The 16047-nt window shown below is 42.0% G+C and overlaps 1 protein-coding gene across 1 annotated transcript in view; it reads left to right on the top strand.

Annotated features, from left to right (window-relative positions):
• ipp (intracisternal A particle-promoted polypeptide) overlaps nt 1-16047 on the top strand; it is a 40775-nt gene that overhangs the window by 9238 nt on the left and 15490 nt on the right. Inside the window, exon 2 of the mRNA XM_051870580.1 lies at nt 13079-13451. Coding sequence (XP_051726540.1) covers nt 13115-13451 — 337 coding nt within the window. The 5' untranslated portion in view covers nt 13079-13114. The remainder of the gene's footprint in view (nt 1-13078; nt 13452-16047) is intronic.

The raw sequence follows: 16047 nt of genomic DNA, 5'->3' as shown, positions 1-16047 counted from the left end.
AGTGTCCATTTTCACTCTAGAAAATCACTGTAAGAGCTTAAAAAAACACAGTGCAAGTGTGCATTAAAATATAATCCATAAACTCTCTCCCCCTTGCATTATCATCAACATACATAGTGAAGTACACAGAAACACTTGTTACAACTAACAGTAAACAAATATATAAAGACCTTATGCCTTTTCAGGTGGTGCTTAATAAACTGGTAAACTTTAAATCCGTAAATCAACTCAGATGAACTGTAATAAAGTGCTCTCACCTTTATTACTGCCGTATCCAGTATCACTCTGGAGGCTGTAAGCTGGATCACGAACAGTTTGTACTGATCCATCCTTGAGTAACAACCTTTTAGCACGACACGCCACGACACAGTTCCTCAACAGCCGTGATGAATACAATCCTCAATTGGATGGAACTGGAATAAATACTTTGAATGTTGTGATCCTGTCGGACTTATGATAGCTACCTGAATCGTAACAAAACACTGTTGGGCAGAGGAGAACTGGCCCCCCGACTAAGCCTGGTTTCTCCCAAGGTTTTTTTCTCCATTTAAACACCTATTTGCCACTTGTCTGCCACCTGATGTCACCTGATGGAGTTTGGGTTCCTTGCTGCTGTCGCCTTTGACTTGCTTAGTTGGGGACACTTGACATTTGACTTGACATTTGATATTCAACAGTGCTTTGATCTGCCTGCATTGACACTATTCTTTTAAGAGCTGCTGTGCAGCCAAATAATGTACCAGTTATCAATGTAAAGCTGCTTTGACACAATCTACATTGTAAAAAGCACTATATAAATAAAGGTGACTTGACTTGACTTGACTAGCACAACCTCTGTGTCCCTTTATAATGACATTCTTTCACAAAGTCCGGTGTGAAATTATTCGCGCAGACATAAATTAATTTCGGTAGAATTGAGGGAGCATTTTCTTCGAAAACAAAATTAATCCACCTCGTCTTCAGCAGCTTAGATTCAGGGAGTAAATGGAGAGAGCTATGTGGATTAATACATCCAGCTACAGAACACCTAAAACGCTTGGGAGACATTCTCGTCAGTGCAGCAATGGCGGACTGTGTACAACTCGCTGTGAACTCGCTCAGGGCGGTTCTATGTTAAAATGGCAGTGTCTGTCAACATTCGTGGGCGGGGCCTGTGGCTAATATGACGTCACACTGCCAGGAACCTGCAAACGGCTTGTTCTGAGACACTGCTTATGATTTAAGGGGATTTAAAAAAAAAAATAAAAAAAAAAGGAGTGGGTGGATTTTTATCACTATAGGGTGGTTGTGTACACACACTGCCAACAAACATTTATATCCAAACACCATGCAAAAGTGAATTTTGCATAATAGGTCGCCTTTAAAGGGTTAGTTCACCCAAAAATGATAATAATGTCATTTATTACTCACCCTCATGCCGTTCCACACCCGTAAGACCTTCGTTAATCTTCGGAATGCAAATTAAGATATTTTTGTTGAAATCCGATGGCTCAGTGAGGCCTGCATAGCCAGCAATGACATTTCCTCTCTCAAGATCCATTAATGTACTAAAAACATATTTAAATCAGTTCATGTGAGTACAGCGGTTCAATATTAATATTATAAAGTGACGAGAATATTTTAGGTAAAAAAAACAAAATAACGACTTATATAGTGATGCCCATTTTCAAAACACTGCTTCATGAAGCTTCGGAGTGTTATGAATCAGCCTGTCAGTCCATCTCATTCTTAGGATCCTAGGTTGTGGACTCATACACGATGGTCCCACGCTTGTCAGCACAGAGAGTCCAGGCTATTCTTGCAGGGCAGAGCTGTTCCTCTGAAGACATTCTAGAGGCTTCTAGGTCTGATGCCAGTTGCAGCCTCTGTCTGCCACCTGGGTCTGCTGCATATGAGATTGCAGTTATGGTTAAAGGACCGTGTTCCATGGAGAGCGTGGAAAACAGGGACCATGCGCATTATGACAACGTGTGCATGTCTCAATGCGCTGATGCCCTGGCTCGATATGAGCATGTATGAGCAGGGAATCAGTGTGGGTAGAGTGGTCAGGTGGAAGGTGGTCACCAAGAATGCCTCACTGACCGGCTTAAGAACCCTCTGCGATAGGACCAGCGTTCGGTACAAGGACCAATGTCCAGAGGAGAGTGGAGTTAGGGCTGCACGCTTATGACAAAAATCATAATTGTCGATTATTCCCTTGAAATTGTAATTGCGATTATTAATTACGATTATCACAATTTACATTGAATGATGTATTGAATAGCTGTATACCATTGTTTGAAGCAACTGCATGCCATATTTTTGTATAAAAATAAAAAAACAATCTGACAGCACAATTTTTTTTTATTGTTTTTCTATAGCATTGAACCTCAAATGTCAACTATATATTGGTTTGGTTTCTTCTTTAAATAATAATAATAAAAAACACATGCATGGTATAATAATAGGGGCTTTTGCCACCAGTGTGGTTCCCCAAGAACTGATGTTCCCCTAGGGCCTGAAGTGACGTAAACTGCACTTGTTGTTGTTACTTCTATTTTGACGGCGCGGCTGACTTTTATTTTGATGGCGCTGAGAACAGTTCAGACAGATCCTGAGCACACAGTGCTCGCATTCTCCGTCTTCATTAGTTTACGGTCTGTTTAACAGTCCTGTCTAATACATTATTAGATAGATCTGTTATACAAAGAAAGTAGACAGTATATGAAAAAGTATTAGCTTTTGCCGTGTGGTTGATGCCCAGTGTCGCTAGCTTAGCAGAAATACATAATCATGTTTCGCTTGGTCTGCTCAAAGTTACCCTGGATTTTCTCCTTAGCACAAGGTTCAGAGGTCCATCTATCACTGTTTTCCATGTTTGTAGAGTTAGTTTATGGAGTAAATATATAGGCTGTGTACACGGCTTTTTAAAAATGGCAGATGCTGGTGTTTCGCATGCGTTCGACAGTGTACACCTACGTCACAGGTAGTTCCTTTTATGCTGGGTTAGACCTTTTACATTCTGAAGTAGTCGTGATTCACCTCTCACAATGTGACACGCTCATAAAACACCTCTTAAACACGCAGAATAATGTAAGTGGATATTTTTCCTTCTAATTTTTCCTTGTAATCTCACCTTTGAACGATTATGAAATCGTGGCATCCGTAATCGTAATCGCAATTAGAAATTCAATTAATTGTGTTATAAAGGGACCTCCTCTCTCAAACAGGGGGTCTATTTGGAACCCCAGGCCGGAGCTATATAACGTGCATGTTTGGCAGGTCTGCGTGGAGTGAGCCCGCTCTCCGTTGTGCAACAAGTGCTGATCACAATAGTGGAGGCTAGAGCCCCTTCAACGAGACGCCTTTACATTTATATGAAAAGTATTCGCAGACTGGTGTATGGGCAAAGAGGAGGACCCGCTAAATTGTGTTGTGTCCATTATCCTGGCATTCTTGCAGGAGCAACTGAATGCTGGCAGCTCACCCTCTATGCTAAAAGTTTATGTGGCTGCTATAGGGTGACCATATGTCCCGTTTTTCCCGGGACAGTCCCGTATTTCAGCTCTATTTTTAGTGTCCCAACTTATTAAGAAAAAAACATGTTTTGTCCCGCATTTCATCTTTCCTAAAATTTCGTTACGACTGATTGAATGAGTAGTAGTAGTAGTAGTGTCAGAGATTGTATATTATAGGGAGATAAGAGGGTCTGTATCTCTTACCATTGGAGAAAGCGTAACGGTTAACTTAATCACGTGCGGCACCTCTCAGTCTATCGTGTAATGGTCTCCTTCCCTGCGTACCACCACAGCCAGAGCGTTAGCATTAGCCGTTACACTTTTTTGGCTAAAGGTTGCAGGCTTGCCTTCCAGTGGCTTTGGTAGTGTTCTGACACACAAGAACAGCCCAATCAAATTCGTCATAGAACAAAATTACCATCCAATCAAAATTCATTATCGATTAACTTGCCGTGAAGGCGGGATAGGCGGAATCGCGCTGAATGACACACCAGAAGCGCCCTCTCTTTCTTTGCGCACGATCCTAGTTCTCGCGATCAGTTCTCCTTCTCTTTCCATCGTGTGGAGTATCTCATGTAAATACAGTCAGTTATGGCTTAAGTGGACGTAAACGGGTAGGTGAAAACCGGATATGTGTCAGAATATTAAATCCATGAACAGTAGCCTAATGAAATAATTGTCTGTCATTAATGTTACTCAAACAACAAAATATGTTAAATAAATGTATACGTGGTAAATAAACCTACTGTATCTGAAAAACAAGTTTATTCAATTTTGTATCTCTATTGTATCTGTTGTATTGTTTGTAAACTTCTCTTAGTATATATATAACAATAATTACCATTAAATAAAATTTCTCATATTACAAATAAAATGGTCATATTGCCCACCCTTTGCTCACCCGCCCCGTATTCCACCATGAGAAATATGGTCACCCTAGGCTGCTATAGCTGCTTTTCATAACTTAGAGGGTTGGTTAGTGGTTAAACACCACTTGATAATGAGCTTTTTCGGGGCGCGAGATGTCTGAATCCTCCCCGTCCTCGTCTTTTCCATTGTTGGACTTGTCGTTGGTGCTCAGCGTGCTGACAAACCCGGCCTTTGAGTCAAGCAACTAAAGAGCGCTGTCATTCAAGACAGCGCTGCTGCTCACTCTAGCGTGTGGGAAGCGAGTCGGGGATTTGTATGCTCTCTCTGTCAGGAGTGCTTGTATGCATTTTGGACCAAATGATTGTTGATTACACATTACTATAATATTAAAGGTTACAATTCACAACAGAGCCCAAACTATTAAATTCAGTTGCTATTTATTTTTAGATATAATCATCAATGCTCAAATAATAATAATAATAAAAAAATTATGTAAACATGTAAATTGCACAAAAGACAGTTTTTGCATTAATTTTTATATCTAATTATAAAATTATGTTTCTCCAATTTGTTGTTGAAATATAATCATTTACACAGTGGCTGTCATAACTTGTTTTCATGATGGATTTATTTAAACATATATTAAATAATTAAGATATCACTAACAGGTTAAGTAAAGTATAATTAATATATAGGCTAATATAGTGCATATATTTAGCGAAAGAGTTTATTTCTCTTGAGAACGTCTAGGTTACTATTGTAACCCCCATTCCCTGGAGGAGGGAACAGAGACGTTACTTCGATACTGATGTAATGGGGTCTTGCTTGGGAGCCCAGTCACCTCCAAGTGGTACAAAACGAGCCAATGGGAATTGGCCAGTGATATTTACATGCCGAGCCGCACCCACCCGGCATGTCAGTGTATAAATAGGACCGGCATACTCACTTCCATTCATATTTTGCTGAGGAGCCGAGAAAATGATGGAAGCAGATGCTGGCCATAGCGTGCCCAATGCAAGTGTTAATACAGACGTCATAACCTTCCAGCGTCCGGAGTAAGCCCAAGGAAATCTTCCATACCAGTGGGATGGAGCAGACAGGGCGTTACTCAGGGGATGGTCGAAGCTGCTGTTCCTTACCTCCGGGGAAGAGTGCTTCGGGACTTGATTCCCACATTTTTTCAGCCATGACCAAAACGCCAGGAAAGCGTTCCCAGTCCACTGGAGGGGAATGCTACGGAGACCACACCTTGCCCGAAGGGAGGTGGTGTGTGGAATACTCATATGGACTGACCCGTGGAGCAGTAACGCATATGGAAAGAGGTAGGATCTACCTAACCAGGGAGGAACACTATGGAACAGAGATAGGGCAGAGCAGAGCCGCCCAGGGAAAGACACTGGTTTACCATGGGCATCTAGCCCAGTACAAGGGCTGACCAACCGGGCATGCACACGAGTATTGGACCTGCCGTCAGATGCCTCCACCTCATCTGACTGCCGCAGGATGCAGGAGGAAATCCACAGGGTTCACCATCTGGGGGACTGAACTGAGGAGCAGAAAAGTGCTCATATTCCCTCGTGAGAGGGAAATGGCACAGCAAGTGAAAACCTGTGGCTATCTAGACAGCACACGGGAGGACACCGGGTCCACTCTGAGATTATAAAAGCTTGCGAATGTGTTCGGTGTCGCCCAGCCCGCAGCTCTGCAAATGTCCGCCATAGAGGCGTGTTGCTTCCTCCTGGGTGTTGGCGCACGGCTCCCACATGGCGGCTACATGGTTTGGAAACAGCCTTTCTCTTCTGCTGACCTCCAAAGCAGACAAAGAGCTGCTCAGAGCTTCTGAAGCTCTGCGTGCAGTCCACATAGACGCGCAGTGCGCAAACGGGACACAGCAACGCAAGGGCTGGGTCTGCCTCCTCCAGGGGCATCGCTTGCAAGTTCACCTGAGTCCCGGAAGGGAGTGGTGGGAACTTTGGGCACATATCCAAGCCGGGGTCTCAAGATCATGTGAGAGCAAGCCGGCCCGAATTCTAGGCACGATTCACTGACCAAAAATGCTTGCAGGTCCCCGACCCTCTTAAAGGAAGCAAGCGTGGTCAGGAGCGCTGTCTTCAACGACAGATGTTTCAGTTCGACTGACTCAAGGGGCTCGAAGGGAGCTCTCTGTAGGCCCGCCGGGGTGACAGAGAGGTCCCAAGAGGGAACGAGGCGAGGCCTAGGAGGATTTAACCTGATGACCAGGTTGTGCTTTCCCAGTGACCTGCCACCAACCACATCGTGATGTGCTGTGATGGCGGCCACATAGAACTTCAAGGTGGAGGGGGACAGCCTCCCCTACAAGCCATCTTGAAGGAAGGAAAGCACAGAGCTGACCAGGCATTTTCAGGGGTCTTCCCGGTGGGACGAACACCACTCAGCGAACAGACTCCACCTTATGGCATAAGCGTGCCTCGTAGAGGGGGCTCTAGCCGAAGTGATAGTGTCAACTACCGGTGGCGATAGGCCACTTAAGTCCTCCGTGCCATATGGTGCCCTGTCCCTGAGAAAGCAGGTCCTTCCTCAGAGGAATCCGCCAGGGAGAGGCTGTCACGAGGAGCATCAGCTCTGGGAACCAGGTCCGGTTGGGCTAGTATGGTGCAACTAGCAAGACCTGCTCCTCATCCTCCCTGACCTTGCACAGAGTCTGTACGAGAAGGCTCACTGGGGGAAACACATATTTGCATAGGCCCCGGGGCCAGCTGTGTGCCAGTGCATCCATGCCGTGGGTCCCCTCGGTCAGGGAATAAAACCACTGGCAGTGAGCGGACTCCTGGGAGGCAAACAGGTCCACCTGTGCGTCCCCGAATCAGCTCAAAATCAGCTGGACTACCTGGGGGTGGAGTCTCCATTCCCCCAGGAGCGTGAGCTGTCGTGAGAGTGCGTCGGCCGCACGATTGAGCTCGTATAAATGACGCGTAGTGACCTGAGCTGCCGCTGACTCCAGAGGAGGAGATGGCGGGCAAGTGGTGACATGCGACGGGAGCGTAGACCACCCTGATGGTTGATGTACGCTACGGTCGATGTGTTGTCCGTCCGGACCAGTACATGCTTGTCATGCAGCAATGGTTGAAACCGGTGCAGAGCAAGGAGTACTGCTAGCAGCTCGAGGCAATTGATTTGCCACAGACCTTGGGGTCCTGTCCAGGAGCCTGACGCAGCATGCCCATTGGAAATGGCACCCCAGCCGGTGGTGGAGGCATCTGTTGTGATGCCTGGACACTTGTACTAGGGGCACTCCGGCCCGTAGAAAAGCAAGGTCCGACCACGGGCTGAACATATGGCGACAACTCGGTGTGATGACCACACAAAGCGTTCCATGGTGCCATGCCTACCTCGGGACTCGGCTGTGTAGCCAGTGCTGAAGCGATCTCATATAAAGCAATCCGAGCGGCGTGACTGCGGCTGCGGATGCCATATGCCCCAGGAGCCTCTGAAATTGTTTCAGTGGAACCGCTGTTTTCTGCGAGAACGAATTCGGGCAGTTCAGCACTGACTGCATTTGTCGTCTAACTGCACCAAACTGTGCCGTCCGTACCGTACGGTTCGGGACGAATACATGTACCGTTACACCCCTAATGGTCAGGCTTACGCCTGGGTTTGGTTATACACCAAAGGTGCTATCAACGCCATTCAGAGCTCAGGTTATAACACTACAGGTGTTTCATTCTCCTGACTCAGCCTCTGGCAAGCTTTGTCAGATGCACGCTCTATGCCCTGTTTGTGCATTGCGTGCTTATGTGGACAAAACCAGACCTTTTTTTTTTTTTTTTTACATTTGAGCAGCTGTTTGTCTGCTTCAGAGACGCTAAGAAAGGGCATTCAGTGTCAAAACAGAGACTGTCATATTGAATAGTGGAAGCTATTCGCCTGGTTTATGCTTCCCGAGGTGTCGATTGCCCAATAGAGATTCACGCCCACTCCACGAAGAGTCTGGCGTCGTCTTGGGCACATTCTCTCTGTGCAGGGAATGACGGCTGAGCAGCCTGGTGCGTTTCGACCAGGTTGTATAGCCCGGTATGTAATGTCACTCACACTAAGGGCTTTGACGCATACGATCACACCGGTGTGATCAGTCTTGGCTGTTCCCTGGAGCATACGAACACACCGTTATGATTAGAATGTTTAGCACATCACGTGATCAACTGCTAAATTCAAAAGTGCTTGTGCACTTTGGCTGGCGCCAAGCCACAGCTGGACGCGCTCAGCGCTTTTCATATCACAATTATGCTGTGTTTTCAACCACATAATGTTTATTTTAGGTTTCAGACATTTAAATACACATGAGTACTAACAAAACAATACATTTAGAGTTTGTAAAACACACACTGATGTATATAGAAGCGGCAATAACAATCCTTTCCATTATAACTAGACAACACATTTTATTTATATCAGATACACATTGGCCACGTACACACTGTAAGTTTCAGCAGTGACAACAGCATTTAAATGCGGGAGTGAATCCCCTAAATGGTCATTACATGTGTGTACAGAACACGACTCACTCTCGAAAAATTCGATGATTGACAGCTTAAAAACCATAGTGATGTTCTGGCGTCTCTCGTGTTTGGTATCCATTACTGTGACAAAAGTAATTATTACACTGACAAAAAACTCGTTATTTTCAGCAATTTAACTTAACACACTAACAGTTGACAGAGGCGTCCTGTTTTGTTTATGCTTCTACAGCCTGTTTCACACAGAGCGCGCTCTTTCTGTTTTGCCATGGTCACTCATTATAAGTGTTTTTGGGCTTGTTGTGTAAGCTCGTCTCATAAAGCGAATGGTTTTATGGAGTTATTAAAGTGAGCAGACATGAATCGTGATATTTTGGTCTTATTTTCAGCATAAAGCATTTGGATTTTTTTTGGTTTATTATGGACTTATTCTTGTTCGCTGATTTTTCTAGCAAGATCTGGCAACTCGAATGAGTAAGACTCGTGCTTTCCCTGTGATTCACCACGCATACAGAAGAGAGACACATCATGATCATTAAAAAACGTCATTAACATCTAGTTGTTCAGTTCGGTTCCGTACACACTGCATAGAATTTCTGTAAATGCGGTTGTCACTACCTGTATTTTTCGGGAGTTAATACGGTTGTAGAATGCGGTTGTCACTCCCGTATTTTACTGAACTGTGTGTGTACAGAACGCGATTAAGCACTTAAAGGTGAACTGACAACCGAATTTAGCTGCAGTGTGTACATGGCCATAGTGTAAGTAACTTTAAAGTTTACTCTATTCTTCCCCAGTTCACTGGCTCATTTACTTTCGTGCATTTCGGAAGAAGTGGATGAATTCACGTGTTGTAAATCCAACAGATTCTCTGTGCTAGGGCTGGGCGATACAGCTAAAAAATGTATCATGTTATAATGTTTCATATTGTTTGGTATCGATAATTATTGAAAAAAATTTAATAATCTTTTAAAAAAGACCAGTAGAAAAAAATGTTTGAAATTAACCAATGCATTTTGAATTAAGGTAAACAACAAATCATTTTAAAACAAAGCAAAATAAAATGTGAACATATCTTTCTTATATTTTATAAAAAATATTAAATAAATAAGTGTTAAAGGAACTTAGAGCTGCACAATTCTGGATAAATTGAGAAACTTTTTAGTTTGTTTCAAACAGAGTTCACAATTCTGAATGACATCTAAGCGAAATAACATTTAATTTACTAGAGGTTCTGACAAAATATTAATTGCTGCAGTCTTATTATTTTTAAATTTATTTGAATTAATTATTTTTATAAAATCTGTTTGGATGTATGATTCAATGATTCGCTCACAAATTCTCTTGTTTTATTACTGGATGATTCAGTGTATTTGAAAGAATCTGTTGAATGACGATTCAACGTCAAATACATTTTTAACACTCACTTGTCGCCACCTGGTGGTGAAACAATGTAATCGATAAATGTGTGAGATATCCTATAATCAACGCATGTTGACCGAGTTTGGTGGCGATTGCATGAAGCCCCTACGAGGAATACATAAAAACTCAGAGCATGATTATTCAAAAAATCCACATTCAAACCAAAATATCTGACTTCCTGTTGGTCGGAGCTAATGACTGTAAATTAGAAAGTTGTCCGGCTCGATGAGTTCAATATATATATACAGAGTTTGGTGACTGTAGGTAAAACTAACCCCCCAATTATTGTCAAAAGGTGGCGCTATAGAGGCCCTCCTCTCTGCCCATTTCTAGGGTTTTGCCCATGTCTACTGGATGAGATCTCTGACGTGTGTGTTGAGTTTCATGCAATTCAAAGCATGCTAAGAGTCTCAAAAGCATCCAAAACAAATATTGAAGTTTGATCTGTTGCTATGGCAACAGTGTTTAAAATATCAAAAATCTTTTCACAGGTCTATATTCGCCATGTCTTGACATTGTTCTGATGAAGTTTGAAGCAAATCGGGTAAAAATAAGAGGGTGATCTCAAAGCATTTTGAAAGGGGCACTTCCTGTTGCCAGTTGGTGGCACTATAACTTTGACTCACAATAGTCACATCCGTGTCATCGGCCTCCTACAACGAACATACAGCTGAAGTTTCATCAAAATCAATCAATGTATGCAGAAGTTATAACACACTTCCTGCTTCCCTTTTTTCGCCATAAATTCTTTGCCTCGACACGTACAATCCGTTTGAGATATCGAAAATCCGCTCACAATTTAGCATCCTCAGTGTGTTTACTTCATGCTGATCAAGTTTGGTGGTGATCGGATTAATCGCCTAGGAGGAGTATATCAAATTCCAGAGCATGCGTTTTTCAATCAACCAATAATAGCTGACCACCTGTTGAGTTGGCGTATAACTTAGAACACGAAAGTTGCTTGGCCCGATGAGGTCTGTATGTGTACCGAGCTTCATACTAATACATGCAAGCATGTTTGGTATATGGACCAAGTTTTTGGACCCCATTCAAGGGGGTGCTGTCGAGCCCCTGTGCCACGCCCGGTTCCCAGCTTCTGCCTGGCCCTGATGGCCGATGATTCCGACATGTGTGCAAGTTTTCAAGAGTTTTCGAGCATGGTAAGGCCCCCAAAAGTTCCTGGAAGTTTGAGAAAAAAAAAAAAATAGTTGCAAGCAGCGATGACGGGCCCGGTGGCTTCAGGGCAACTGTGCGTGGCCGGCAATAGACATTTAAAACGGGAAAACATAAAAGGACAATGTCAAAGTCATTTGAATTCACCACATTTACTGAAGCAGTTGGTGCCGCTATGACCACAAACCACAACAGCCAAATCTATGTGATCATTTAAATTTAGATTAATTAGATATCATAGGATGTCATAGGTCAGTTACAAATGAGTGCAGAATGCCTTCCGAATGTTGATGTTGTATTGTCCTAACAGTTCTCTGCATGTTTTTTGACCTACCTGAGCTACTGTTTGCGCACCAATCTTATGCACCAAAAGCATGCTTTCATTTAATTTCAATATGGGAGGTATCCGATGAAAAAATTAAATTATAAACTTAATAAATGGAGTCAAATCATGGAAACTGCAAAGATGGTTTTAATATCAGTGTCAGATAAGAGTAAGATATGTATCTAGATTTTTCTGCTCACTTATGCAAGTTTATTTTAAACAGCCACTTTTATAAAATCATGTGAAATGTACTTAAATAGGGTTTTTTTAATGAATTTGAATTATATCAATATAATTCAGATTCAGAAGAAATGTTTAAAAATAAATATATATATTCATTTTAAATTCACCCAGGTTCAATTACCGAACATACTTACAATCTTAATTTAATTTAAATCAAACAATGATTTTACAAGATATGAGACACTTTCTGTTTCCCTTTTTTGTCCTTACTTTAAACCATCGCCATGGCAACACCATGCAATAATACATGCAAGTGTGTTTGATATACGGACCAAGTTTTCGGACCCCATTCAAGGGTGCACCGTAGAGCCCCTGTGCCACACCCGGGTCCCAGCCTCTGCGGCATCCTAATGGCCGCAGATTCCAATGTGTGTGCCAATTTTCAAGAGTTTTTGAGCACGTTAAGGCCCCCAAAAAGCCCCTTTCAGGGCTTGGGCCCTAATAATAATCCTAAGGAAAACAATAGGGCCTTTACCCTTTCAGGGCTTGTGCCCTAATAATAATAATAAACAGAGAAATTCCAATAGGGTCCTCACACCATCGGTGCTCGGGCCCTAATAAACCTAAGGAAAACAATAGGGTCTTTACCCTTTCAGGGCTTGGGCCCTGAAGAAGAAAGCTAACAATTACAATAAGGGGCTACAGCCCATTAAAATGACACCCTTTTAATGACCCTGTTTTTTTGTTAAAATTATTAATATCTAGTATATTTTGCAAGGGATGTGTAAATTTATGAGCAGAACTGTAAATATTGACATCAATCTGCTGAATCTGTTTATCGACCACAAAAACCATATAGGTTGTTTACATTTCATTTTAGGTTTTTGTGGTCGATTAAATTTTCTTCCAGCATGGCTCATGAACAGAAAGTAAAATATGATCCAATATAAAATTCTTTAAATTTCAGAAATGAATTGTAATTTAATAGGCATTCTCAGTTCAATTGTGACTCTAAATGACTTCATAAAAAGTGTACTGTGAGGGGCTTTGGATGAGAATGTCAGCTACAGCATTATTAAATGTGTCTGTTTGTATGTCTCTGTGTGCTTTAGGTAAAAGAATTGTTGTGGTCCCCAGCTGGAATCATCATGTCCTCCACTGGTCCATCTCTGCCATGCCCTCGGCATTCTGTGGTAGGAGATGAAACCAAGGCAGTAAGCAATCACGGGATTTACTCCTCAGACAGACACGCTGGTCTCCTGCTAGCTCAGATGAACAAGATGCGTCTGCATTCTGACTTCTGCGATGTGCGACTGCTGGTAGGCGGACAGGTGTTTGGGGTCCATAAGCTGGTGCTGGCTGCCAGTGGCCCGTATTTTGCTGCTCTGTTCTCTGGAGGCATGAGTGAAGCCCATGAGGAGGAGGTTTGCATTGCTGGAGTGGAGGCTGATGTCTTTGAAATTCTCCTAGAATTTATTTACACTGGTATGCTGGAGTCATATATGTTGTATGTTTGTCCATCACTACAGACACCTCTAGGAAGCGAGTTAGTGGTGTTTGCTAATGGCCAACGTCACTATTAATATTACTAATTTGAACAAACCTCTATTCAGAAGTATTAAACTCAACCTGTTACATGAACGATACCTCAAATCATTCATCTTTTTGAGGAGAGGTGTGCTATTATTTGACTTATGCCGAGTACACACTGCACGATTTTCAAAGTCGTCAGATCGCTGTTCTTCTCCCACTACACAACTGTCTGGGGTACCATTTAGTTACTGTTGTGTGCACATTACACAACGGATTGGCGATAGGGGGGTCACACCAGGGCTGTGCAATTAATCATAATTGATTTGCGATTTCGATTTTGGCTTACAACGATTATGAAAACAAGATAATTGAGGTAAAATGATTATTGTGCCGCTGCCGTATTGCGTCCAGCGCACATTTCTTTCCTTCACAGTGGTGCACTTTCCCTAAAAGCCCAAACTTAACATCTAAATGAACCAAATAAGTAAGTAGTGTAAAATGCAGTCTACTGTTGCTAAACTGTGGGACGTGTTTGATATTAAACAGTGTTATTAAAAGTGCATTAAGCCGCAAAAGAGATACTGTTCCCCAGGCGGCTCTCTGTGCAATAAACAAATGAGCTTCGGATACGTGCCTAAACGAACGAAAATGTCAAAATGCCTTTTTGGACAGTATTCACGTAAACACAGTGGGTTATGTCTTAAGTAAACACAGTTGAGAAAGAAAACGCACGTGTAACAGTATATTGGATCTGTGCATTAGCTCTTAAAGTGACAGCAGCCTAATATACCTGCTGCAGTCTGTCATTAATGATAATCAAACAAAAAATGACAAAGGAAATCACCCACTGATCTTGACTGAATAACTTAAGTAGCTTTAATAAGGATTAATCTATATTTAATGTGTACAGTAAGACTATGCAGTGTTATATGCAGTGTTATTTTACATTTGATTATTAAATTTTTTTGTTGTAGGCTATTACTTATCTAAATACCTTATTATCTTTCTGAAAAACTTAAAACACTGTTTATTTAATTTATGTTTTCGGTCTGTTGTATTTATTTGTCGTTTGGTTGTAATTAGTTTCTTATTGAATTGCTGATAAAATTTTTGCCATAATCAAGCAGCCCTAGGCCACGCATTGCACAACTTTCACAATAGGAAGAATTACTGACAACTCTGTCTGGTCTACAAACTACTTTTCACAACCATAGAAGTAGGGGTGCAATGGTAAATTACTCACAGTTCGTTTTTTTATCACGGTTTTAGGGTCATCATTTCGGTACGGTTTGGTATGTGCTATGTTCAGGGAAAAAAGGACTACTGTCAAATAAAAATAAAGTAAATAAAAACAAATAATCTAACTACAAGAAACAGCATAAAAAATACAGTAGAGCAAAGATACAAATTAAAATAAACAGTGCTTTTAATGTTTTTCAGGTATCTTAATAGTTTTCAGGTACAGAAATTGAATAAAGTAATCAAATGTAGAACACTGTTGCATATAATTCACTGTATAAATTAACTAAAGATTAATCATTATTAATTATTAATTAAGTTACAAAAGCTATTCTGTCAAGGGCAATGAATGATTTCCTTGTCTTTTGTTGTTTGATTAACATTAAAAACACATTCAGACAGCAAGAATGCAAGGGCTGCTGTCATTTTAAGATATAATGCACTGATACAGTACACTGATACTGAACACATGTGTTCTTTCTCGAGTGTTTAAGCTCACTTAAGACATAACCTACTATGTTTGCTAGGATACTTGCCAAGATGGGACATTTTTTTTGTGTGAATTTGTCTGTTCAAGCGCAAGACTTGAAAGAGAACTTGTGCTGTATACGCGAATCCGCATGCGCGCTTCGAAGGAGTGCACAAATCTTCTCAGAGCGTGCACACGAGTTCCCTTTCGCATCTTGTGCTCAAATGTTTAAATTAGCAAAGCTTAAATGAGTGTAAATTAAACACAGATAGCAATGTTTGCTGTTCAGGTCTCACCTACGCTCACGCGCTATCAACGCCCGGGTGATGACGGCATAAATGACTGCTTATATAGAGCATACGGCACTCACATTGAACAAAGTTTAGGGGAAGCCAGAATGCGTATCCATTGACAGAAATTATATTAGCCTAACTCTGTCTGTCTGTTTTATTTATTTTCAACAATCCATATTATAGATGCGAATGCATTGTCAGATATTAGATGAACCGCGGTGCAAGTGCGTGCTGAACCGTGGGATGAGAACGGTACGGTACGGTTCGATTGATCAATCGATTGCTCCTGTCTGCTTCTGCCTGCCTCGCTGCTCAGTGGTTTGCGTCTGTAGCTCCGTATAGCTTTGTTTTGAATCTCTTACTATCATTCCTTGTTGTTTATATTATCATGACCATATATCTGATATTGCCTAATATTGCCTATCACATTAATTTGATGTCGCTAGCTTTTAATCTTTAAATCTAAAACGCTATCACAACATGTTAGCATTTCGCTAGCCTGTTAACTTGTTATCTGTGCCTATGTATGTCTTTTTCTCTCGCGCGC

Source organism: Ctenopharyngodon idella, chromosome 2 (assembly GCF_019924925.1).
Source record: "Ctenopharyngodon idella isolate HZGC_01 chromosome 2, HZGC01, whole genome shotgun sequence".
NCBI lineage: Eukaryota > Metazoa > Chordata > Actinopteri > Cypriniformes > Xenocyprididae > Ctenopharyngodon > Ctenopharyngodon idella.
The sequence above is the reverse complement of the archived record's forward strand: the minus strand, read 5'-3'. Positions and strand labels throughout refer to the sequence as shown.